General features: G+C 38.0%; 2 protein-coding genes across 2 annotated transcripts in view; one reads left to right on the forward strand and one right to left on the reverse strand.

Annotated features, from left to right (window-relative positions):
- The window catches only part of LOC122757386, a 40821-nt gene extending 17283 nt beyond the window's left edge, over positions 1-23538 (reverse strand). Inside the window, exons 1-2 of the mRNA XM_044009340.1 lie at positions 23447-23538; positions 23253-23340 (exon numbers count right to left, since the gene is read on the reverse strand). The gene's annotated coding sequence lies outside the window, so the exon portion shown is untranslated. The remainder of the gene's footprint in view (positions 1-23252; positions 23341-23446) is intronic.
- On the forward strand, positions 23308-23776 carry LOC6585859 (C-module-binding factor A). The gene is made up of 2 exons (XM_002011447.4): positions 23308-23564; positions 23623-23776. Exons 1-2 carry the CDS (start codon positions 23347-23349, stop codon positions 23771-23773), a joined length of 369 nt encoding a protein of 122 aa, XP_002011483.1. The 5' UTR covers positions 23308-23346; the 3' UTR covers positions 23774-23776.
- Positions 23777-24896: the final 1120 nt, after the last annotated feature.

Genomic DNA, 24896 nt, shown 5'->3' on the forward strand with positions numbered 1-24896 from the left:
AACTATTATAAAAAAACACTCACCACAAATAATATGCCTTCAAGAAACACACTATTATAATACACACATACCTGTACCAATCCCAATTAACTACCTAATTTTCACCAATACAGCTTCCAACAGGTTCGGTGGCACAGCCATATTAGTCCACCAATCTATTGGCCATACCCAGATTAACCAAACCGGCTACTTTGAATCACTTACCATAGAAATAGAATCAAAAAGAAAAATTCGAATAACATCAATATATATTTCCCCTAACAAAAATTTTTCCACTAAATCTTTAAACGACAACATCGATACAACCAACAATAGCCAGATTATTGTAGGTGATTTCAACAGTTGGCATAACAGCTGGGGCTCACCACAAACAAACAAGAGATGTAAAAACCTTCACAAATTCCTTCAGAATGCAAACCTACACATCCTTAATGACGGATCTCCAACACACTTCTCAACACACAACACATTCACACACACAGACCTATCCTTATGCTCACCTAAACTTACACCCTTCGCTAATTGGAAGATTATCGATGACCTTCACGGCAGCGACCACTTCCCAATCCTTATTTCACTATTCTCCCAGTCAAAAACAAACAACTCCTTTCGCCCCTATTTTAAAATAAAAGAAGCCAATTGGCCATCCTTCACCCAATATACCCACGATAAAGACGAAATCGTGCCAATATGCTCAAACATAAACAAAGAAACTGCAAACATTACCAAAATCATTCTCCAATCAGCCCACCATAATATACCACAAACCTCCCCCAACCACTTCAAAAAAAATACACCTTGGTGGAACAAAACACTTAGCGTACTTAGAGCAAATAAACAAAAAACATGGAAAATATTCAAATACATCAATAACACTGACAACTTAATCAACTACAAAAGAGCCAACGCAATCTTTCGCAGGGAACTTAAACTATCTAAAATCAAAGCCGCAAACGAATTCACCTCCACAATACAGCACAACACCCCCTCCGACAAAATTTGGGCCAACATCCGCCGTTTCTGCGGACTTAACCCAGTCAAGCAAATCCATTGCATAACCAACCCATCCAACAACCTACCCACAATAGACCCAATCTCCATAGCCCAACTATTCGCCCAACACTGGTCTAACCAATCCAAAGATGACAACTTTAAACAAACCTTCATAACAAACAAATACTCAAACAGATCAACAAACTACATACCCCACCCCTCAGCACAAATCATAGAATCCGACATATCCCAAATCGAACTCCTTTCCGCATTACACTCACTTAAAGGAACCACACCCGGCATCAATAGAATATCATACCCTATGATTAAAAATAGCTCCAACACAGTCAAAACCCGTATCAAAAACCTCTTTAACAACATATTCTATAACTTCATACCACAATCCTTTAAAACCAGCCTAGTGATCCCCATCCTGAAGTCAAACTCACACAAGACATTAATCACAAACTACAGACCAATTTCCCTAAACTGCTGTCTCGCAAAAACTCTAGAAAAAATTATTGCAAAACGCCTTTGGTGGTTCGTCACCAAAAACAATTTGATCCACCCTAATCAAACAGGATTCAAACGCGGCAAGTCTGTTTCAGATGGTCTGCTCATAGCAGACTATCTTTTAACAAAGTCGCTGCGCACCAAAAAGCACTCCTCTGTCATTGCTCTTGATTTTTCAAAAGCTTTCGACAGGGTCGGAGTGCACTCCATAGTCGACCAATTAATAGAATGGGAAATGGGCCCCAAAATGATAAACTTCGTCAAAAACTTTATGTCCAACAGGAAAATCAAAATCAAAATAAAAAACACATTCAGTCACCCCCTCCCAGTCTTTAACGGGATTCCCCAAGGATCACCCATATCAGTTATCCTTTTCCTAATTGCTTACAACAAACTTTCCCACATTATTAGCCTACAAAAAGAAATCCAATCTAGTGCCTATGCAGACGATTTTTTCCTAATAATTCCCCTCAATAGACAAAAGAACCAAACATGCAACCTTGACTCCTTTTTTGCAAACATCCAACAATGGTGCTCATACTCAGGAGCATCACTATCCCTAGACAAATGCCAACACCTACATATTTGTAGGAAACAAAACTGCAAATGCAAAATTTCCTCAAACAACATAACAATTCCCGAAGTAAATAACCTCAAAATTCTAGGCCTAACAATAAACAACAAATACAGATGGAACTCACACATAAAATACATTCAACCATCCCTTAACAAAAAACTCAACATAATAAAATGCTTAGCCAGCCCCAAATTTAACTGTAACACCCACACACTGGTTAACATAGCAAAGGCAACACTCGTAGCCAAAATTGACTACGCCTTATTCATATATGGACACGCCCCTAAATCGTCTCTTAACAAACTAAAAACAGCACTTAATGCAGGAATACGCGCAGCCCTAGGAGCCCTTCCCTCAACACCAATAGCCAATCTGCTTTTCGAAGCCAATATACCCACAATAGAACAAAAAAGAGACCTCATGACAGCAAAAACATTCAAAACCATTTTACACAGCGCAAACTCCCCAATCCAAAAGTATACCAAACAAATTAAACACCACAACATAAAGAAATTACAATCCGCAATAGAAAGAACCATAACATCCTGCAAAGAGCATAATATTCCCCACCTTCCCCTACTCAACAACCAACCTATCACACCCCAATGGCTATACCCTCCCTCTAACATCAACACTTCACTAAACGACCTTAGAAAATCCAACACATCACCAGAAATATACCAAAAAATGTTTCTAGACATAAAATACAAACACCAAAGACACAATTTCATCTACACAGACGGCTCATTACAACATAAGACAGCTACATTTGCCATAAAAACCGAAACAGAAGTTTTAAAAGCAGGTATCCTTCCACATTATTCCTCCATCCTCTCTGCAGAAATAATAGCCATTCTGGAAGCCATAAAACTGATAAGAAATAAAAAAGGAAACTTCATAATATGCTCTGACTCCTTATCAGCAATCAAATCAATCGGCAACATAAACAACAACAACTTTTATCCCACATTAATAAGAACAATCCTAACCCTAACCAAAACCAAAATAAAACTCCTCTGGATCCCGAGCCACTGCAACATAAAGGCAACGAACTTGCTGACCAAACCGCCAAATCCACAATTAATTCCCCACTCCATTACACTCCCAACTTCAACTCCACAGATATAAACAAATTTCTAAAAAATAACTTAATTCATAAACTCATAAATAACATAGACCACTGCAATACATGGTACCAACAATTAAACAGCAACCTTTCACACACAGAACACTACCTAAAAAATTTAAACCAAAAAGATATAACACGCATAGATCAAATAAAAATTCTAAGGCTCAGATTAGGACACACAAGATTCACCCAACAACACTACATCAACCCTGACGATATACCACCCTGTCCAAACTGCAACTCAACATCCGACCTAAACATAAAACACATACTAAAAAACTGCACTGCAACATCCCACATAAGAAAAGAAATCTTCAAAAACGTATGCCCCTGAAAAATGTTATCAAACCCAACATCAACCAACATTCCCCAAATAATAAAATACCTAAAGAAATCAAACCTCTACCACATCCTATAAACCTTTAAAACCCATTATAAGTAAAATATGTAAATATGTTAAAAAATGTTAAAATATTCTTAATCCGATAAGCCGAAGGCCCATGCAGCCAGCGCTTTAAAAATTTAAGTTAGTTTTAATTTTAATTAACTCTAACTCTAAGATAAATAAATAAATAAATTTTATTGAATGCTTCTATTACCTTGTTATCTAACTTTATCTGTACTTTATCTGATGCTTTTGCTGATATACGACCATCTTCACCTCTGAGGTGAGTGGTAAGAGGTTTAGCTAGTTTTGCATAATCTTTTATGAATCTGCGGTAGTAGCCGGAGAGGCCTAAGAACGATCGTAGTTCTTTCAGAGTTTTGGGTATGGGGAATCTGGAAATCGCTTCAACCTTTTCGGGATTTGTCTTAACGCCACTGTCTGAAATGATGAATCCTAGGAAATTTGCTTCCTTTTTGAAAAATTCACATTTGTCCATTTGGATTTTCATATTAGCGTTAAGTAAAGTCGTGAAGGCTTGTTTTAGGTGATGAGCATGTTCGTTTTCAGTTTTGTTGAAAACAATGATGTCATAAATGTAGATATAGCAGATTTTTCTAACATGATCCCTTAGAATATCATCTAAGGCTCTTTGGAATATTGAAGGGGAATTCTTGAGACCAAAAGGTAGTCTTGTAAATTTGGTGGAAACCACTTTTGAGGTCGAGGACCGTGAAGAATTTATTGTCCCCTAAGTGGGCTATGATGTCCCCTATTTCTGGCATGGGGTATCGGTCGGAGATTGTGACCAAATTTAGCTTGCGATAATCAATTACTAATCGTTATTTCTTTTTTCCCGAGGCATCAGATTTCTTTGGTACGATCCATACTGGAGCGTTATACGGTGATCTAGAGGGTCTAATGACTCCGTCGTCAAGCATTTCTGATATCTGCTTTTCGATTTCTTTCTTTAGAGCAATAGGATATAGGTAATGCCTGCTGTAAACCGGAGTGTCGGTATTGGTTCGGATCTCTCCTACTACTTTAGTCGTGTAAGTTAATTTTTGCTCTGGGTCTGCAAATAATGGTTTAGCTTCGATCTATTATTTTTTTCTGGCTATCGGACATATGATTTGTTCGGACCTTTATACTGTTAACTGCTTGTGCAGGTAATTGCTTAATACGGAATTTATTACTGCCATTTACTATAAGGATATCATTCCTGACATCAATAACAACATTGAGTTGTTTCATTGCCTAGAATACCATGAAAAGTTTTTAGAGTGGGCAATACAAAAAATCTGATTGGAGTGGTGAGGTTAAAAAGATTCAGAAATGTATGATGGGTTATGGCTATTTTTCCGCCTATAGAATTAGCAAAAAAAGCTTCTTTGTTCTTTTTTGCGTTGGTTACTAGGGAAGACTGTATGTAAATCTGGTTGGAACCAGTATCAATGAGGAAGTTCAGTACCTGTCCGTCCCTCGTTTTGCATTGGAAGTAAGGTAACATTTAAGCTAAAAAATTGACGTCAGACAAATCAGAAATTTCTGCTGGCATCTGGTTGTTTGCGGTTGCTTCGTTCTCGTATGGTGTTTCGACGATACCTTGCTCCTCTGCAGCAGCATAGTAGGCCTGTCCACTCATACACTCCTCGTATGCCTCGGCATAAGCTTCGGCGGCGTATGCGTTGGCATATGCATTTGCGTAAGCGTTAGCTGTTGCGATGGAGACACTTCTCTCTCCGAGTTGCTGGAAGTTATCTGCTTTGAAATATAGAAATAAAATGCCGCGCTTGTGTGCTTCCGTAGCAAAGGTTTATTTGTGACTAACTTACTTAGAGGTGATACCTATCAGCTAGATATGGTACACACGTTTATCGATATATCGTGTCGCATTGTAACAGATGATATTCATTAACACCCTTCCTCAATGCGATCATGATTACAAATTCAGTTTACATAATCCATTTCAAATTAACTTAACATTTAACATAATTAATTTCAAACTTAACATTTCAGTAATTTAACATGCTTGTTCTTCTTCTTTGTCATGATATCCGCAATCATATCTGTTGTACAAGCATACTTTAAGTTAATTTGACCCTCGTCAACTACTTGACGTACAAAAATGATATCCAATATCAATATGCTTTTTCTGGATCACGAGTTTGCAATAATCCCTTGATGTATTGCGAATGGCCTATGGTGATAGGCCCAAGCTCATCTTCACGCATCACCTCCATGCCCAAGAACAGTTCAGGCACGCCTTTGTCGACACATTCAAACGAATTCGAAATCGCCGATTTGATGCTAACCAGGTCCTCTTTGGATTGACATGCTATCAGTATCTCATCAACATATACCAGGATTAAACACAAATTATCCTTCCCCATATGTTGGTAGAGACAGGGCTCGTTTTCGCAGGCCACGAAACCCAAACCAATCAGGACATCATTTAGTTTTGTGTTCCACTCCCTTCCTGATTGTTTCAATCCATATATCGCCTTCTTCAGCTCGCTGTCCTTTCGGCAAATCTGCCAATTGCCATGTCCGGTTGGCCATCAGTGCGTCATATTCCCGTTTCATCGAATCGCACCAATCTGATGCATGAGCACTCTTCATCGCCTCCTCATAGGATGATGGAACCTTTACGTCGCTGGCAACTAGAGCCCCAAGTACGTTGTGCTGCTTTCGAGGTCGGCCTGGCTTGCCGGTTCGAATCAGCCTTGGTCTGCCAGGACCAATGCGAGGAACATTCGCAGATTCGTCCACGCTGACTTTATCTTTGTCACAGCTACGCCCATGGCTGCTGTCTCGATCGCTGCTGCGTCCAACGCTGCTCTCCCGATCGCTGCTGTGTCCAACGCTGCTCTCTCGATCGCTGCTACGCCCATGGCTGCTGTCCCGATCGCTGCTGCGTCCACTGCTGCCAGAATCATCATTTCCGCTACCAGGCTGAATGGTAGCATTCGCATTTGGCAACACACATACAAATGAATCGTCGTCATCTTGAGTCTCGTCGAAAAGAACATCTCGCCTCTCAACCACCTGGTGAGTTATTGGGTCGTACAAACGATAGCCCTTGCTTGCTACCGAATACCCAATCATCCGGTATTCCTTGCCTTTTGGTTGCAGTTTGCTCTTTCTTGGACCCTTGCCCAAAGCCACTGCAATTGAACCAAACGTTTTTAGATGACCGACAAAAGGTTTCTTACCAGTCCACGCTTCCATAGGCGTCATACTGCCTAAAGCACTGGTTGGCGATCGATTTCGTATATATACGGCTGTGTTGACTGCTTCAGCCCACAAAGATTCACCCAATCCTGACTGCGTCAACATACATCTTGACATCTCCACCAGAGTGCGGTTTGCTCTCTCAGCTACGCCATTTTGCTGTGGAGTGTATGCTACTGCCAGCTGCCTCTCGATCCCTTGACTCTTCAGGTATTCATCAAACGGCTTATTGACGAATTCACCTCCCTTGTCGCTCCGGATACATTTGAGACGCTTGCCTGTTTGCCGTTCAACCAACGTTTTGAACTCGACGAACTTCTTGAAGACTTCATCCTTCCTCCGAAGGAAATATACGAAGATACGCCTTGACTTGTCATCAATAAAGGTTAAGAAGTACCTCGATCCAGCCAGAGACTGTGTGCTAAAAGGCCCGCACACATCTGCATGAACCAACTCCAATATGCCTTGTGCTCTATTGGCAGTTGCATCAGGAAATGGCTGCACATGAATTTTGCATAGCATGCAAGTTTTACAATTCATGTTATCATTGAAAACCATATTTTCAATACCGCGCACCATTCCTTTCTTGATCAGGTCTTTCAAGCTATTTACATTCAAATGGCCATACCGTTTATGCCATAGCACACCATCTGCCTTGACCGCAGAATTACAGCCATTTTGCTTTCCTTGAAACATGTACAAGTCGCCAACTTTATTTGCTTTCACAATGCAATCACCCTTTTGCATTACTTTTGCATACGTTTGCCCAAACGTAATAAAGCAATCATATTTCACAGCGCTGCTCACTGAGAAAAAGTTCCCGTTCATTTTCGGCACATAGAGAACATCTTTTAACAGCAACGTGCATAATTCCGTCTCTAGCTTTATTTCTCCTCTTCCCTCTGCTCTCAGCAAACCAGAGTCAGCCAGACTGATCATTTCTGTGTGTTTTTCAAACTTTGTGAATAACCTTTTATCACAACACATGTGGCTTGTCGCGCCACTATCCAAACACCACATACTCTTTTTCAAATGATCTGCGCTCACCGCATTAAATAAACTGCACTGCTTGTTCTCTCTTCTTCCTGCCTTTTTCTCACTTGCGCTCTCTTTCTTACACTCAGCCTTCATATGCCCGCGCTCGCCACACTTGAAACATACCACATTTTTGTTTCTCTGCTTTTGCGCTCTCTGCGCGGCTGGCTTGTAAGTTGCACTATACGCTTTTTCGCATTCTGCGTTCTCCCTCCGCTCGCTCTCCTCCTTCACTTTGATGCATAGAGCGTTGAAGGCCGGCAGACTGTCGCGCGTCTCTATGGCGACAACGAAATTTTCGAAACTTTCTGGAAGACTCGACAGCAAAATAATACTGCGCAATTCGTCGCATAGCTCAATTCCTACTGTCCCAAGGGCATCCAGAATTCCCACGAATTCATTTATGTAATTCGAAATGCTTTGCCCTTGCTCCATGCGCTTGAAAAGCAATTTCTTGTAGAGCTGAACCTTACGTGTTGCTCCAGTTGGCTGATGGACATCTTTCAACCGATTCCATGCCTCGGACGACGTCTTGCAATCCTTCAAATAGCCCAATTGTGAAGCCTTCACACTCAATGTGATCACTGCCAGCGCCTTCTCATCTTTGGCCTGCCGATTCACATTCTCCGGGGCATCCGTTGGTAGCACTTCACCTGATACTACACTCCATAGCTCCTGGTGTACCAACACACTCCGCATTTGCACGCGCCAAGTGTCATAATTGCCTTCGTCCAACTTTTCTATTTGATAAATCCCGCTCATAGCTTATTATCAATTAGTCCTGAGTCACACCAATGTTAATAGTTCATAACTAATAACAACCACTATATTTCAAAGACACAGATATTCGCAACCTGGGCCCATAACCTGTTGCGATGGAGACTCTTCTCTATCCGAGTTGCTGGAAGTTATCTGCTTTGAAATATAGAAATAAAATGCCGCGCTTGTGTGCTTTCGTAGCAAAGGTTTATTTGTGACTAACTTACTTAGAGGTGGTACCTATCAGCTAGATATGGTACACACGTTTATCGATATATCGTGTCGCATTGTAACAGATGATATTCATTAACATTAGCCTCATCATCTACGTTCTGCATTTGGGTTTCCCCAGTATTGATGTGAAATTGTCGCTGTTCTTTGGATGGGTTTTCTGCCCTAGAAGATAAGGGTCTTTTCCCAGCAAATTGGTTATTATTTGGCCTATTCATATAATTCACATTAGTAGTACAATTTTAGAGTTTTCTTAAATACTAAGTGTTAAAGTTCAATATTTCTTGTTTATTTCTTGTTTTTCTTAATTTCTAAGTGAATTGTTTAATGTTTGTTGTTTATTTCTTGTTTTTAAATCTTATTCACTATGCTTACAATATAATTTTTAGCATCATTGACTACCGCGATGATGGTCCGGATTGCTCTCATTCGTCAGATTCCAGTATTAGTGGTGTGTCTAAAGATCCTGCGACGCACACTGATTACGCGGTACCCTACGGGCGGACACTTATAGGGTGGCAACAATGTTTTTGACCCACGACCGTACCTCGTTTACGTAGTTAGAGTCACTCTTTCACGAACACGGTGTAGCTGCGGATTAGGCACTATTACGGTGTCTTGTGACATGATGGCTCTCCCGGTGGTGCTGATCGGTGCGCTGACTTGGCGCTCGTGGCGGAAATGCACACGTTGACCAGAATGTGTTTTAGCCAAGTGCATTATTGGCTTATTGGCGGAAATGCAAAAGCTTTAAGATGGCCAAGCTTTATCTCTTGGAGCAGATCGCGTGGCCGTTAGTATCAAAAAGAACTCACTTAAGAGCAACATGCACAAGCTGTTGCTAATAGCTATTAATTAGAATAAAGTCGAGCTTATACAAATCTTTTGTGGATCGCTAAATAAAGCCTCCACACTACAAAATGAAAAAACTTATATCATTCAATAAATAATATATATATATCATTCACTAAATAAATTCTCATAATATTGTACACATTGTAGCCCAAACGCAGTCGCTGTTATCTGCGTAGTTAGCCCGTGCTTATACGTGTACATATCTGTACATGTGTGTATCAAATAAGTGCAGAATGATTGGAAATCAGTTCTTTGAAGGTTTCAGGGTATCTCGGAGCCGAGCTGTCTCGACTAGAGCATTCTTACTTGTTTCAAAATTTCAGTTCCCATTTTTAATGTATTCAGGGAATAAAAATATCCAAAATTATATTTTCAGATGGAGCTTCGTCGTCGGCGAATACCAGAATTAAAGCAGCGACCAAAGTCGGGTAATTGGAGTAGCTTTCATGGAACAATGTCATCTTCCCTTATGAGAAATCAAATGCTGAACAACAGTTATTACGAAGCACTCTCTTCTGAAACTCATACAAATTCTAATACAAATACATTAGAAACAAATTCTCTGATTGAGATAAGAGCGCAAAGCATCGATTCATTAGACCAAAATGACTCAAAAATTAAGAAAGAAGAAATTGATCGACTTAACAAACAATTTAAAATATTTGGCAAAAAGCAGGAACAGCTACTTCGTGTTGCCTTTTATCTGCTGCTTAATATGGCCGAGAATGTAAAGCTTGAGAAAACAAGTAAGAAGACTCTAGTCGCGACTGCTCGACTAGGAGATACCCTGAACCCTCTAATCTGATATTCTAATCACTCTGCACTTCTTTTCGGCACACGTACATACACACGCCCGTATTAGAACGCGCTCTGCTAACTGCGCAGTAAGCAGCGACTGCGCTTATGCTGCGCTGCAGTGTGGGCAACATTATAAGAATTTATTTGTTGAATAATTTAATTTCTAGACGTACAATCTTAATGAAACTTTCAGGACGTAATCATATGGTGAAAATGTATGTACATTTTAAAGCACATGTCTCTAGTACTTGAAATACACCTTTTACAAAGGTGAGGGTGAGGGGGTGGATATCGGGGTGGGAGGTAAATTGCAACAAAAACCGAAATTATATAAAATACATATAAGTCTACATTTTAAATTTGGAAGCTCTAGCTCGAAAGCTGTAGGAGATATAATTAAATAACTAGCTTTCGATAAGGTTTTTAATCGATAATAAAATATCGGAAGTAGTTATCGATATATAAAGAAAAACTTGATATGCGCGTGATATACACGGACCAAGGAAAAAAAATTTCAAGTCTCTAGCTCTTATATCTTCTGAAATCGACGCGTTCATACATACGGACGGACGGACGGACGGACGGACAGACAGACGGACAGGGCCAAATCGACTCCGCTCGTCGCCCTGATCAAGAATATATATACTTTGTGGGGTCTGCCGCGCCTCCTTCTGCCTGTTACATACTTTTAACAAAACCATTATACCCTGATTTTCCATTTTCAATGGGTTCAGGGTATAAACACATTGTTAGAATGCTCGTCAAAGCACTTGATGGTCAAAACATTGATTTGCTCATATTAATAATCACGTTTCTTAAAAAACTGTCTATTGTTGGCGAAAATAAGGATGAAATGTGCGACTTAAAAACTATCGTAAAACTACCAAGGTTATTTCAAAAATCACATACAGATTTGGTGCAAGTTACTCTTAAGCTAGTATTCAATTTATCGTTTGATGCGACTCTACGCCTAAGAATGGTTGCAGCTGGTTATTTGCCTATGCTAGTTATGTTTATCAACGACGAAAATCATCATGGCATTGCAGTTAAGATACTGTATCATATGAGCCTCGATGATAGGGTCAAGTCAATGTTCATTGTCACGGAATGTGTACAAATTGCCATAGATGGATGCTATTATATTGTATCTTAATGTAAAAGTTGATCTGGATCTCATTGCTCTTTGTATAAATTTGTCATTGAACCGACGTAATGCACAAATTATGGTTGAAGGTCAGCGTCTGCACAGTCTTATGGATCGTTCGTTCAAGTACCAGGATGCTCTCTTGATGAAACTATTACGAAATATTTCACAGCATGAATCACTAAAACTTCAATACATAGACTATGTAGGGGATCTTGCACGTGTACTGACTATCTGTGACGAGGAATCTTTCATTGTAGAGTGTTTAGGCTTATTAGGAAATCTAACATTAACTGACCTAGATTATTTGCAAATACTCCAAAACTTTCAGCTAATATCTTGGATACGAAAAGTATTAATACCCTGCGCAAGACTTGATGATATTGTTCTTGATACTATAGTTTATCTGGGAACATGTGCATGCGATGAGCTTTGTGCTCTCCTTTTCTGTCGCGCGAAGGTTGTGATTTCACTGATTGAGCTTTTAAAGGCCAAGCAAGAAGATGATGAGATTGTGCTACAAATCATTTTTGTGTTCCAACAGATTTTGAGACACGAAAGTACAAGGGAGTATATGATTAGGGAAACTGAGTCGCCTGCCTATCTTATAGATCTTATGCATGACAAGAATGAGGAAATTAGAAAAGTATGTGATTATTGTCTAGATATAATTGCAATTAGCGACAACGAGTGGGCAAAGCGTATCAAGGTGAGTTAATATTATTTATTTATTTATTTATTTATTTCTTAAAGCTATTGACAAAAACGAGAGTCAATTTTAATTTAAACAAGTAAGAAAGCTCTAGTCGAGACTGCTCGACTACGAGATCCCCTGAACCCTTGGAGCAATAGATATTTCAATACTTTTTCGCGACTTTCAGCTTGCACAAGAAACACACACACACACACACACACACGCACGTACGCACACACAGGCATACATACACACACACACACGCATACAGACACACATACACACACACACGCATACATACACAAACGCATACACACACACATATACACACACACATACACACACAAGCAACCACGCATAAACACGCATGGGCGGCAATGAGCGCTTACTATGAGAACTTAATTGCTTAATAACTTTTTTGTGGACGTACGATCTTCATGAAACTTTCAGATTATGATTATGACATGGATATGCATGTAATTGCCAAAGCACAAGTCTCTAGTATTTGAAATAAGCTTTTTACAAAAGTGAGGGTGAGGGGGTGAATTTAAGGGTGGAGGGTAAATTTTAACAAAAACCGAAATTGTATAAATTGCATATAGGCATACCTAAAAAATTTTGAGACTCTAGCAATAAAGGTGTAGAAGATATAATTTTATAACTGGTTTTCGATAAGGTTTTTTATCGATAAAAAAAGATCGGGATGAGTTATCGATTTTTAATGATAAACTTGATATGCGCGCTGTAATTACGAACATTTAAAAAAAAATTTGAAGTCTCTAGCTCTTATATCTTCTGAAATCGACGCGTTCATACATACGGACAGACGGACAGACGGACGGACGGACAGACGGACAGACAGACGGACAGGGCCAAATCAACTCAGCTCGTCGCCCTGATCAAGAATATATATACTTTGTGGGGTCTGCCACGCCTCCTTCTGCCTGTTACATACATTTCAACAAAACCATTATACCCTGATTTCCCATTGAAAATGGGTTCAGGGTATAAAAAGCCTATACAAAATACACGATATAATTTCAATAGTAACACCAACCCGATGGGGGTATTTTATTTGCCAGTCCGGCCGGCTATGCCCACGTCTCACAGCCAAATATGGTCAGTGATACTATTGAAGCTATGAAAAGAAAGTGTTAGTAAGAAAGCTTAAAAAAATAAAATATTAAAATGTAGGTTATAAACAATATCTAGCATAATTAAAATAATTCTTAAAATAATAATAAAAAATAAAATAATAATAATAATAATAATAATAATAAAAAAATAAATAAATAAAATGAAAGGAGTTAAAAAAAAACAATAAAAAAAAATAGAAAAAAAGAATAAAATAAGAAGAGATAAAGTATAGAAAAAGAAAAAGGACGGTAATAAAAGAAGTTGCAAGAAAAGTTAATAAAAAGAATAAGAAATAATAAAAAGAAAAGAGTAATGGAAGAGCCAAAAATAGAGTATAAGAATAGAATTGAGAAATCACTAACACAACATTAGCAGCAAAAACGTATGCCAATGCTTATGCCTGGGCATTGTGAGTGATTTCCCTAAGATAAGCTGATAGTAAACTTTTTATTTTAGGAGGAGAGAGCTCTAAGGAAAAAACGTGATAATATTTATTAAAATTAACACAAAGAACATGAAACGCACTGTGCAAAGAATAATCCCTAGTGCACACAGGTAAATAAAGCGGACGATAGTGTCTAGTTGCTCGGGACGGAACCAAAAAATTTAGACGACCCAACAAAGAGGACAAATCAATATCACCACTAATCAATTTATGCAGAAAAACAATTCCTAAAATTGTTCTGCGATTGGTTAGCGATGGAAGATCAATTAGCTGGAGCCTACTATGATAAGACGGTAATCGTAAATTACTGTCCCATCTAAGGTCTGTTAAGGCAAAGAGATGAAACTGTTTTTGGACCGATTCGATACGATCCTGATACAGTTTATATTGCGGAGACCATACAACAGAGCAATACTCTAGGATAGGACGCACAAGCGAAGTAAATAAGCGCTTGGTAATAAAAGGATCTTTAAATTCCTTAGACCAACGTTTAATAAAGCCAAGCACACTTTTGGCTTCATTAATGATGGTAGAAATATGAAGATTAAAGTTAAGTTTACAGTCAAAGAACACACCAAGATCTTTGACTGTAAAGATGCGTTCTAAGGAAATATTGCTAATTTTATAATCAACAATTAGAGGAACGGTACGACTGAAGGACATTGTCATACACTTTGAGCAATTTAGGTCAAGCTGGTTTGCCGCACACCAAAGTTGAAATGCATTTAGGTCATCTTGAAGGTGAAGATGTCCATTTGCACTGGAGTATGGAAGGCAAAGTTTTACATCATCAGCATACATAAATATAGTGGAATACGAGATACAACTAGGAAGGTCATTTATAAAAAGGGAAAAGAGCAATGGGCCCAAATGGCTACCCTGAGGTACACCAGACGAAACAAAGATAAGTTTAGACATAGCTGTTCTCAGGAAGACTCGTTGGGTTCTACCCGTTAAATAGGATGAAATCCAAGAGACAAGACTGGGTGAAAATCCTAAACGTTCAAGCTTAAGAATTAGTATGTGATGATGAACTGAGTCAAATGCTTTACTGAAGTCCGTATAAATAACATTGGTTTGCATTTTTTTGGAAAAGCTGTCATTAACAAGCGAAGTGAACTCAAGTAAATTAGAGGACGTGGATCGATTTTGAACAAAACCATGTTGAGATGGTTGAATAATCGATATGCAAAAGTGCTGCAAGGCCGATGTTATGATTTTCTCAAATAACTTCGGAATAGCAGATAATTTCGCGATGCCTCTATAATTGGAAATATCAGATCTTCCACCTTTTTTATATAAGGGAATGATGAAAGATTCTTTCCAAATTGAAGGGAACACAGAAGTATCCAAGGACAAGTTAAACAATTTTAGTAATTGTGACTGAAGAGAAACACTGCACTCTTTAATCACACAACTAGGAATATTATCAGCACCAGGAGAGAAAGATGATTTCAATGTCCTAATGGCTGCAGCCAGAGAGGATGCAGTAACTTTGGGAGTATTTATAGATCCATATTCAGGAAGAGAATATGGATATGAGTTGCTGTAGAGATCAGCAGAAGAATAAGTGGATTGAAAAAAATCAGCAAATAGATCAGAGGAATCCTGATCATTGCATGTTTTTTCACCTCCAAGGACAAATGAGGACGGCAAACCAGAGGATTTACGCTTCGAGTTTACAAATGAGAAAAATTGTTTGGGATCTCGAGTAAACTGACGTTTGCAACGTGTAAGATAATTCTCATAACAGCTAGAATTTAAAATATTGAAGTTTGACTTGGCAATGGAATATTTGGACCAGTCAATACTTGAACCAGACTTTTTGTAATATTTAAAACATTTAGTTTTAATGTTTCTCAAGTTCGAAAGAGTTTTGGTGAACCAAGGTGGCTTATTTGAAACTGGCGAAATACGGCGGAGAGGGACACAAACATCCAGAATAGAGTTTAAGGTAGAATAAAAAAACGATGCTGCTAAATTAATATCAACCGACTCATATAAAATAGACCAGTCTGTTGAATTAATTAGTTCGTTAAGCAAAACGAAATTGCATTTACGATAACAGCGACTAAGTTTAGAAGGCATTGGAGTAGTAGAGGGAGGATTATCGATAGTTAATAAAACCTCTAAAGTGGGGTGATATATATCCTCAGGTAAGGAGAAAGGAGTTGATCTCGCGACATTAATGAGCGAATCATGATTAACAAACACAAGATCAAGAGTACGATTAAGATGGTTTGAAATAGAGTTCATCTGAAACATACACAGGTTAAACAATTCATCAAAGTTGTTGATAGTTGATTACAAATATTTATTATTATTTCATTTCGTAATTTATCCTCTAAGTAAATATATCGTCAGATTCTGCACTTGTCGCACAAAGATAAAGATTTTTTTATCTCTTGCTTGCACTTCGCGACTTCTGAAGCATTGCTGGGATTCCTTTTATAAATCCAATTGTTAGCCTTGTTGGGTAGCAAAAGCTTAAATGTAGTCTTAAGAACTAAGTGCTAGGGGCTCTCGTTAACTTAAACATACATACATATATACTTCATCAGGGCGAGGTGAGCTGTAATGGTTCTCGTAATTAATAATAAATAAATGTTGTATATTTCTACATTATATCCAGATTTTCCTTTTTTATGGAATTGTATATTTATTTATTTATTTATTTTCTTAAAGCGGGAGTCAATTAAATTAAAAAAAAAGCCCAAACTAAGTACAGAATATAATTTCAATAGTACACCGACCCGATGGGGGTATTTTATTTGCCAGTCTGGCCAGCTATGCCCACGTCTCACAGCTAAATATGGTCAGTGATACTAATGAAGCTATAAAAAGAAAGTATATCTAACATAATAATTAAAATAATTCTTTAAAAAAAATAAATAAATAAAAAAAAAAAAAAAATAAAAGTTAATAAAACAAGTAAGAAAGCTCTAGTCGAGACTACTCGACTACGAGATCCCCTGATCCCTTGGAGTAATAGCTATTTCAATAATTTTTCGCGTCTTTCAGCTTACACAAGAAACATGCACACACACACACACGCACGCACGTACAGGCATACATACACACACATACATACACATACATACATACACACACACACACACACACACACACACACACACACACACACACACACACACACACACATACACAAACATTTACATACACATACACACACAAGCATAAACACGCATGGGCGGCAGTGAGCGCTTACTATGAGAACTTAATTGCTTAATAACTTTTTTTGTGGACGTACGATCTTCATGAAACTTTCAGATTATGATTATAACACAAATATGCATGTAATTGCCAAAGCACAAGTCTCTAGTATTTGAAATAAATTGCATTTAAGCATACGTTAAAAATTTGGAAACTCTAGCAATAAAGGTGTAGAAGATATAATTTTATAGCTGGGTTTCGATAAGGTTTTTTATCGATAAAAAAAGATCGGGATGAGTTATCGATTTTTAATGATAAACTTGATATGCGCGCTGTAATTATGGACATTTAAAAAAAATTTTGTAAGGCGGCTCGATGAGCCACCTCACATAAGTCGTTTTCAAATGCCCGCGCAAGTCGCAGCGATCGGCAATGCAACCATGGTTTCGACTTTCGCGGCGAAAAGTTCAAAGGGCCCGAAGCTGTGGTGAGTTGCATTGCCGACGCGGAGCGCGCGGCCGAGGTGTGGAGGCGGCTGGAGAGCGATAGAATTTTTAATTAGTGAGTGACAGCGAGACTGAAAATTAGTGAGTGACAGCGAGACTGAAAGTTAGTGAGCGACAGCGAGACTGACGGCTAGTGGGTGAGCGCGACCATAGTTAATAGCGACATTAAGAAATTAAAAGAGTTGTGAAATAAAGAGATTGTGAAGAAGTGAATCTGTGTGTGTTTTATTTCTATCAGGCAACTAATAACTAACTAATGGTGCTAGTAGATCCCATTTCCCCCCTTCCCTCCTCGATGCATATTTCGTCATTTGGCCGAGGCGCATCCCGGCATTAAGTAGTTAAAGTAGAGAACGCGGCTATGCCCGTTCGCTGAGAGGCCAAACCCTCAGCATTGCCCCCGTTGTTCCCTATCGCCCTGATCAAGAATATATATACTTTGTGGGGTCTGCCACGCCTTCTTCTGCCTGTTACATACATTTCAACAAAACCATTATACCCTGATTTCCCATTGAAAATGGGTTCAGGGTATAAAAATAGTAAATAAACAAGTAAGAAAACTCTAGTCGAGAGTGCTCGACTAGATACTACCCTGAACTCAACAAATAAAAATGCCCATTTAGTATGGCTGAAATTTCAATTTCGATGTATTTAAAAATATAAATAAAATACCAAACTCATTTAATAAAATATAAAAATATTTTGAAACAATTAAAAAAGTTAACATCAGTTGCACCGATCGGGATTCGAACCACAACTTCTCGATCGAGCGTCATGCAGCTAACACACTAGGCCACCTCACTCATGCTAGTGGCGCTGGCAAAACTCAAATAGATTCACTGCTGCAGCGCCATCTACCAAAACTGAACGAAACTAACTGCTGATGTGATTCTAAGAATCTGCTAGAATAACCAAACTATTAAAAACGCATATTAAGTATGGTTAAAATTTCAATTTCGGTGTATTTAAAAATATAAATTAAATAGAAAACTCATTTATGAAAATATAAAAATATTTTGAAACAATTAAAAAAAATGAACATCAGTTGCATCGATCGGGATTCGAACCGCGACTTCTCGATCGAGAGTCATGCAGCTAATACACCAAGCCACCCCACTCCTGCAGGTGGCGCTGGCAAAACTCAAATAGATTCACTGCTGCTGCGCCATCTACCAAAACTAAACGAAACTAACAGCTGATGTTTTTCAACGAATGTTTCTAGAAGAAGTTTGAATGTATGTGTGAACACGCATACGATGCTGTTGTAGCTGCTGCACGTGCGTTTGTTAATTGGCCAAATATTTGATTATTTTTTATTAATTTTTGGCTGAACGGAATTTAATGAAACTTTCAGCATATGATCTACATATTATATTGAATATTTGAGAAATTAAAAAAAAGAAAAATCATTCACAATTAGCTATATTGGCATCTGATTTGAACTTGAATGTTTTTACTCGATAAAAACATAACGGGATGATTTATCGAATTTTAAAAGCAAACTCGACGTCCGCGCTGTATATACGGTCATATAAAAAAAAATTCAAGTCTCTAGCTCTTATATCTTCGGAAATCGACGCGTTCAAACATTAGAACAGACGGACAGACGGACAGGGCCAAATCGACTCAGCTCGTCGCCCTGATCAAGAATATATATACTTTGTGGGGTCATTTCAACAAAACCATTATACCCTGATTTCCCATTTTCAATGGGTTCAGGGTATAACAAGTAAGAAGACTCTAGTCGAGACTGCTCGACTAGGAGATACCCTGAACCCTCTAATCTGATATTCTAATCAGTCAGCACTTCTTCAGTAAGCAGCGACTGCGCTTGGGCTGCGCTGTAGTGTGGGCAACATTATAAGAATTTATTTGTTGAATAATTTAATTTCTAGACGTACAATCTTAATGAAACTTTCAGAGCGTAATCATATGGTAAAAATGTGTGCACATTCTAAAGCACACGTGTCTACTACTTGAAATACGCCTTTTACAAAGTTGATGGTGAGGGGGTGAATATAGGGGTGGGGGGTAAATTACAACAAAAATCGAAATTATATAAAATACATATAAGTCTACATTTAAAATTTTAGCTAGCTTTCGATAAGGTTTTTAATCGATAATAAAATATCGGGAGTAGTTATCGATATATAAAGAAAAACTTGATATGCGCGTGATATACACGGACCTAGGAAAAAAAATTTCAAGTCTCTAGCTCTTATATCTTCTGAGATCAACGCGTTCATACATACATACGGACGGACGGACGGACGGACAGACAGACGGACAGGGCCAAATCGACTTAGCTCGTCGCCCTGTTCAAGAATATACACTTGCTCGCAGAACTCTGCGTACACTTGCAAACAAACCCCTATTTCTAAGTTTACATGTATATTGTATTTAATATAGAAGACTTAATGCAATACTTCTTTTTGTATAACAATTTTCATTTATTTATTAACATAATTATGTTTTCATTTTATTATTAAAACTAAACCTAATATAGAAAAAAATTATAAACAAAACACATTACCAAAAAATGACACCTCAAAAGTCTGCGTACATTTTAAGTTTGCTGCGTACAGCGCTGGAATTTGTTAGTTGTTAGTATCTTGTAGGATACCCTTTTCGTTTTAACACCTCAGCCAGACGGCGAGGCATTGACTCAACCAGCTTTTTAGTGTCCTCTGCAGTTATTTTGCCCCATTCTTCCATCATGACCTCCTTCAGCATGTTCTTAGACCTTATGGTGTGCTGCCGAATCCTACGCTCGAGTAAGTCCCATAGATGCTCAATAGGATTGAGGTCTGGGGACTGGGGAGGCGTTCGGAGTTGGCTTTTTACATTGTAAAGTAGCCAGAGCTTTACATTGTGGGCTGTATGCTTCGGATCATTGTCCTGTTGGAAGCAAAATTCGTCCTCCAGGTGCAATTTCTGGGCACTCTGATGCAGATTCTCACTAAGAACTTTTATATAATCCTTCTGGTCCATTGTTGATTCTATAAAAGAGAGATTTCCCACGCCACTAGCCGCCATACATCCCCACACCATTACACCACCTCCACCATGCTTTACTGTAGGCAATAAATTTTCCTTATCCATGGCTGTTCCGCTTTTTCTCCATACTATTTTCTTTCCTTTTATGCCAAATAGGCAAAACTTGCTCTCATCTGAGAAAATTACCCTTTTCCAGAAGCTAGAAGGCTTGGAAATGTGCTCATTGGCGAAGTCCATTCGCTTTTTCCTGTTCACCTCTGATACATGTGGCTTCCTACGTGCAACGCGGCCATGATACCCCCGCTTTTTTCCAAGTGCGTCGAACGGTTTGCTCAGAAACAGTTTTGGAGAAACGTTCTGCAACTTCCAGACGTCCTTGGTGAGCAGATATCATTGGATTTTGAGGTACCAATTGAACAATACGTTTTTTCTCTCGTTCCGTGAGCAAGGGTGGGCGGCCTGAACGAGGCTTTGACAATATAGAGCCCGATGAGACATAATTGTCGTAGACTCTTTGGCACGAAGAATGAGTTCTGCCTACCAATAGACCAATTTCTCGGTAGGATTTGCCTTCTAACCTATATTTTAATATAAGCTTACGAACTTCTACCGATATTTCTTTCCCTTTTTGCTCCATGATGAAACGCGTGCCAAATTTCTTTTCAAAGTGATAGCAAATTACGCAAATGAGCGAAGAGGAATTAAAGAAACATGCAAAAACTAACGGTGATCGTGAATTCCAGCGCTGTACGCAGCAAACTTAAAATGTACGCAGACTTTTGAGGTGTCATTTTTTGGTAATGTGTTTTGTTTATAATTTTTTTCTATATTAGGTTTAGTTTTAATAATAAAATGAAAACATAATTATGTTAATAAATAAATGAAAATTGTTATACAAAAAGAAGTATTGCATTAAGTCTTCTATATTAAATACAATATACATGTAAACTTAGAAATAGGGGTTTGTTTGCAAGTGTACGCAGAGTTCTGCGAGCAAGTGTATATACTTTGTGGGGTCTGCCACGCCTCCTTCTGCCTGTTACATACTTTTAACAAAACCATTATACCCTGATTTCCCATTTTCAATGGGTTCAGGGTATAAAAAGAAAAAGGAAGGTATTAAAAGAAGTTGCACGAAAAGTTAATACAAAGAATAAGACATAATAAAAAGAAAAGAATAGGGGAATAGCCAAAATAGAGTATAGGATAGAATTTAGAAATCACTAAACAACATTGGCAACGAAAATGTATACCAATGATTATGCCTGGGCATTGTGAGTGATTTCCCTAAGATAAGCTAGAAGTAAACTTTTTATTTTAGAAAGAGAGAGCTCTATGGAAAAAACGTGATAATATTTATTAAAATCAACACAAAGAACATGAAACGCACTGTGCAAAGAATAATCCCTAGTACACACAGGTAAATGAAACGGACGATAATGTCTAGTTGCTCGGGACGGAACCGAATAATTTAGACGACCCAACAAAGAGGACGATGGAAGATCAACAAGCTGGAGCCTACTATGATAAGACGATAATCGTAAATTACTGTCCCATCTAAGGTCTCTTAAGGCAAAGAGAAGAAACTGTTTTTGAACCGATTCGATACGATCCTGATACAGTTTATGCTGCGGAGACCATACGACAGAGCAATACTCTAAGATAGGACGCACAAGCGAAGTGAATAAGCGCTTGGTAGTAAATAGATCTTTAAACTCCTTAGACCAACGTTTAATAAAGCCAAGCACACTTTTGGCCCCATTAATGATGGTAGAAATATGAAGATTAAAGTCAAGTTTACAGTCAAAAAACACACCAAGATCTTTGACTGTAAAGATGCGTTCTAAGGAAATATTGCTAATTTTATAATCAACAATTAGAGGAACGGTACGAATGAAGGTCATTGTCATACAATTTAAGCGATTTAAGTCCAGCTGGTTTGCCACACACCAAAGTTGAAATGCATTTACGTCATCTTGAAGGTGATGATGTCCATTTGCACTGGAATATGGATGGCAAAGTTTTACATCATCAGCATACATAAATATAGTAGAATACGAGATACAACTAGGAAGGTCATTTATAAAAAGGGAAAAAAGCAATGGACCCAAATGGCTACCCTGAGGTACACCAGACGAAACAAAGATAAGTTTAGACATAGCTGTTCTCAGAAATACTCTTTAGGTTCTACCCATTAAATAGGATGAAATCCAAGTCTAGGTGAAAATCCTAAGCGTTCAAGCTTAAGAATTAGTAAGTGATGATGTACTGAGTCAAATGCTTTACTGAAGTCCGTATAAATAACATCAGTTTGCATTTTTTTAGAGAAACTATCATTAATAAGCGAAGTAAACTCAAGTAAATTAGAGGACGTGGATCGATTTTGAACAAAACCATGTTGAGATGGTTGAATAATCGATTTTCAAAAATGCTGCAAGGCCGATGTTATGATTTTAGGATATCCGCTTATATCATGTGATAAACAATATGTACAATAACGTAAATAATTCACGAATAGGTAATGTTTATGGTAAAATTCTAATGATTACACAAGCGAAACATTTTTGTTTTGGTAAGTGAGCGACTGGAGTGCTGAGTCTATTAAATAAGACTTTCCCTTGAGGAATGGAACTAAAGTTTACTTACATTTTTAATCCTCGAAGTATCTGATATTTTAATTATTTTTTTTTATTCCGTGCAGCTAGAAAAGTTCTGAAATCACTACTCCCAGTGGCTTTGTATGGTAGAGTCGCAGCAGGAACGTGATAATGAACAGGATTACATAGAAAATAATGATAATGATAATGACTTGAACACGTTTATGCGATCAGAGTACTTACAAAATTGCGATCTCTACAACAGCTCGAATATCAACGAGTACGACATCGATAGTAACAGCATCAATAGCAACCATTTAGAAGGTTCCTTAAATTCAATTTATAGCAGGCCTGTGAGCACGTAAGTAATCAAATTAGATACTTTGTTTGCTAAGTAGATAATACTTTTTCTCATACAGATTTCGTCTTAGCCAGGATCTGGACGATATGTATAATATAACTTCCAGCTCCAAATCTCAAAGTTTCAATCAGGGCTGTAATGATAACATTTATATGTTTAAGTCGAACAAGTCATTAGATGCTGACGGCTTGAATGATAAGCTTATATAGTAACAAGTAAGAAGGCTCTAGTCGAGACTGCTCGACTACGAGATCCCCTGAACCCTTGGAGTAATAGCTATTTCAATCATTTTTCGCGTCTTTCAGCTTACACAAGAAACACGCACACACACACACACACACACACTCACACACACATGCACGCACACACAGGCAAACACACACACACACACACAAGCATAAACACGCATGGGCGGCAGTGATCGCTTACTATGAGAAATTAATTGTTTAATAACTTTTTTTGTGGACGTACGATCTTCATGAAACTTTCAGATTATGATTATAACACAAATATGCATGTAATTGCCAAAGCACAAGTCTCTAGTATTTGAAATACGTTTTTTACAAAAGTGAGGGTGAGGGGGTGAATCTAGGGGTGGGGGGTAAATTTTAACAAAAACCGAAATTGTATAAATTGCATATAAAAATACATTAAAAATTTGGTATTCGATAAGGTTTTTTATCGATAAAAAAAAAGATCGGGATGAGTTATCGATTTTTAATGATAAACTTGATATGCGCGCTGTAATTACGGACATTTAAAAAAAAATTTGAAGTCTCTAGCTCTTATATCTTCGGAAATCGACGCGTTCAAACATACGGACAGACGGACAGACAGACAGACGGACAGGGCCAAATCGACTCAGCTCGTCGCCCTGATCAAGAATATATATACTTTGTGGGGTCTGCCACGCCTCCTTCTGCCTGTTACATACATTTCAACAAAACCATTATACCCTGATTTCCCATTTTCAATGGGTTCAGGGTATAAAAAATAAGACTATTCACAGCGTTGAGTATGTAAACTTCGTAATTACAAAAATGTTATAATTTTACAGCGTCTATATGCAGATGTTATATGTACATATGTACTATGTCTACATATGTTAACATACTTGCTGTCATACATATAAATTATTCACTTAGAGCGTTTTAATCAAATGTGTTTAGTATTTATTTTTAAATGATATATTATTTTTATTGTGATTTGTGATTAAACGTTTCTAGTCCTAGCATTCAACCAAAAATTCCATTGAAAAACTAGAAAGTTATGTGAAGTCGTTGCTTGCAAAATATGCGGCCCCTCAAAGTGGAATTATGGAGTTATGGGGGA

Source organism: Drosophila mojavensis, unplaced genomic scaffold, assembly GCF_018153725.1.
Source record: "Drosophila mojavensis isolate 15081-1352.22 unplaced genomic scaffold, ASM1815372v1 contig_72, whole genome shotgun sequence".
In the NCBI taxonomy this organism is placed as follows: domain Eukaryota; kingdom Metazoa; phylum Arthropoda; class Insecta; order Diptera; family Drosophilidae; genus Drosophila; species Drosophila mojavensis.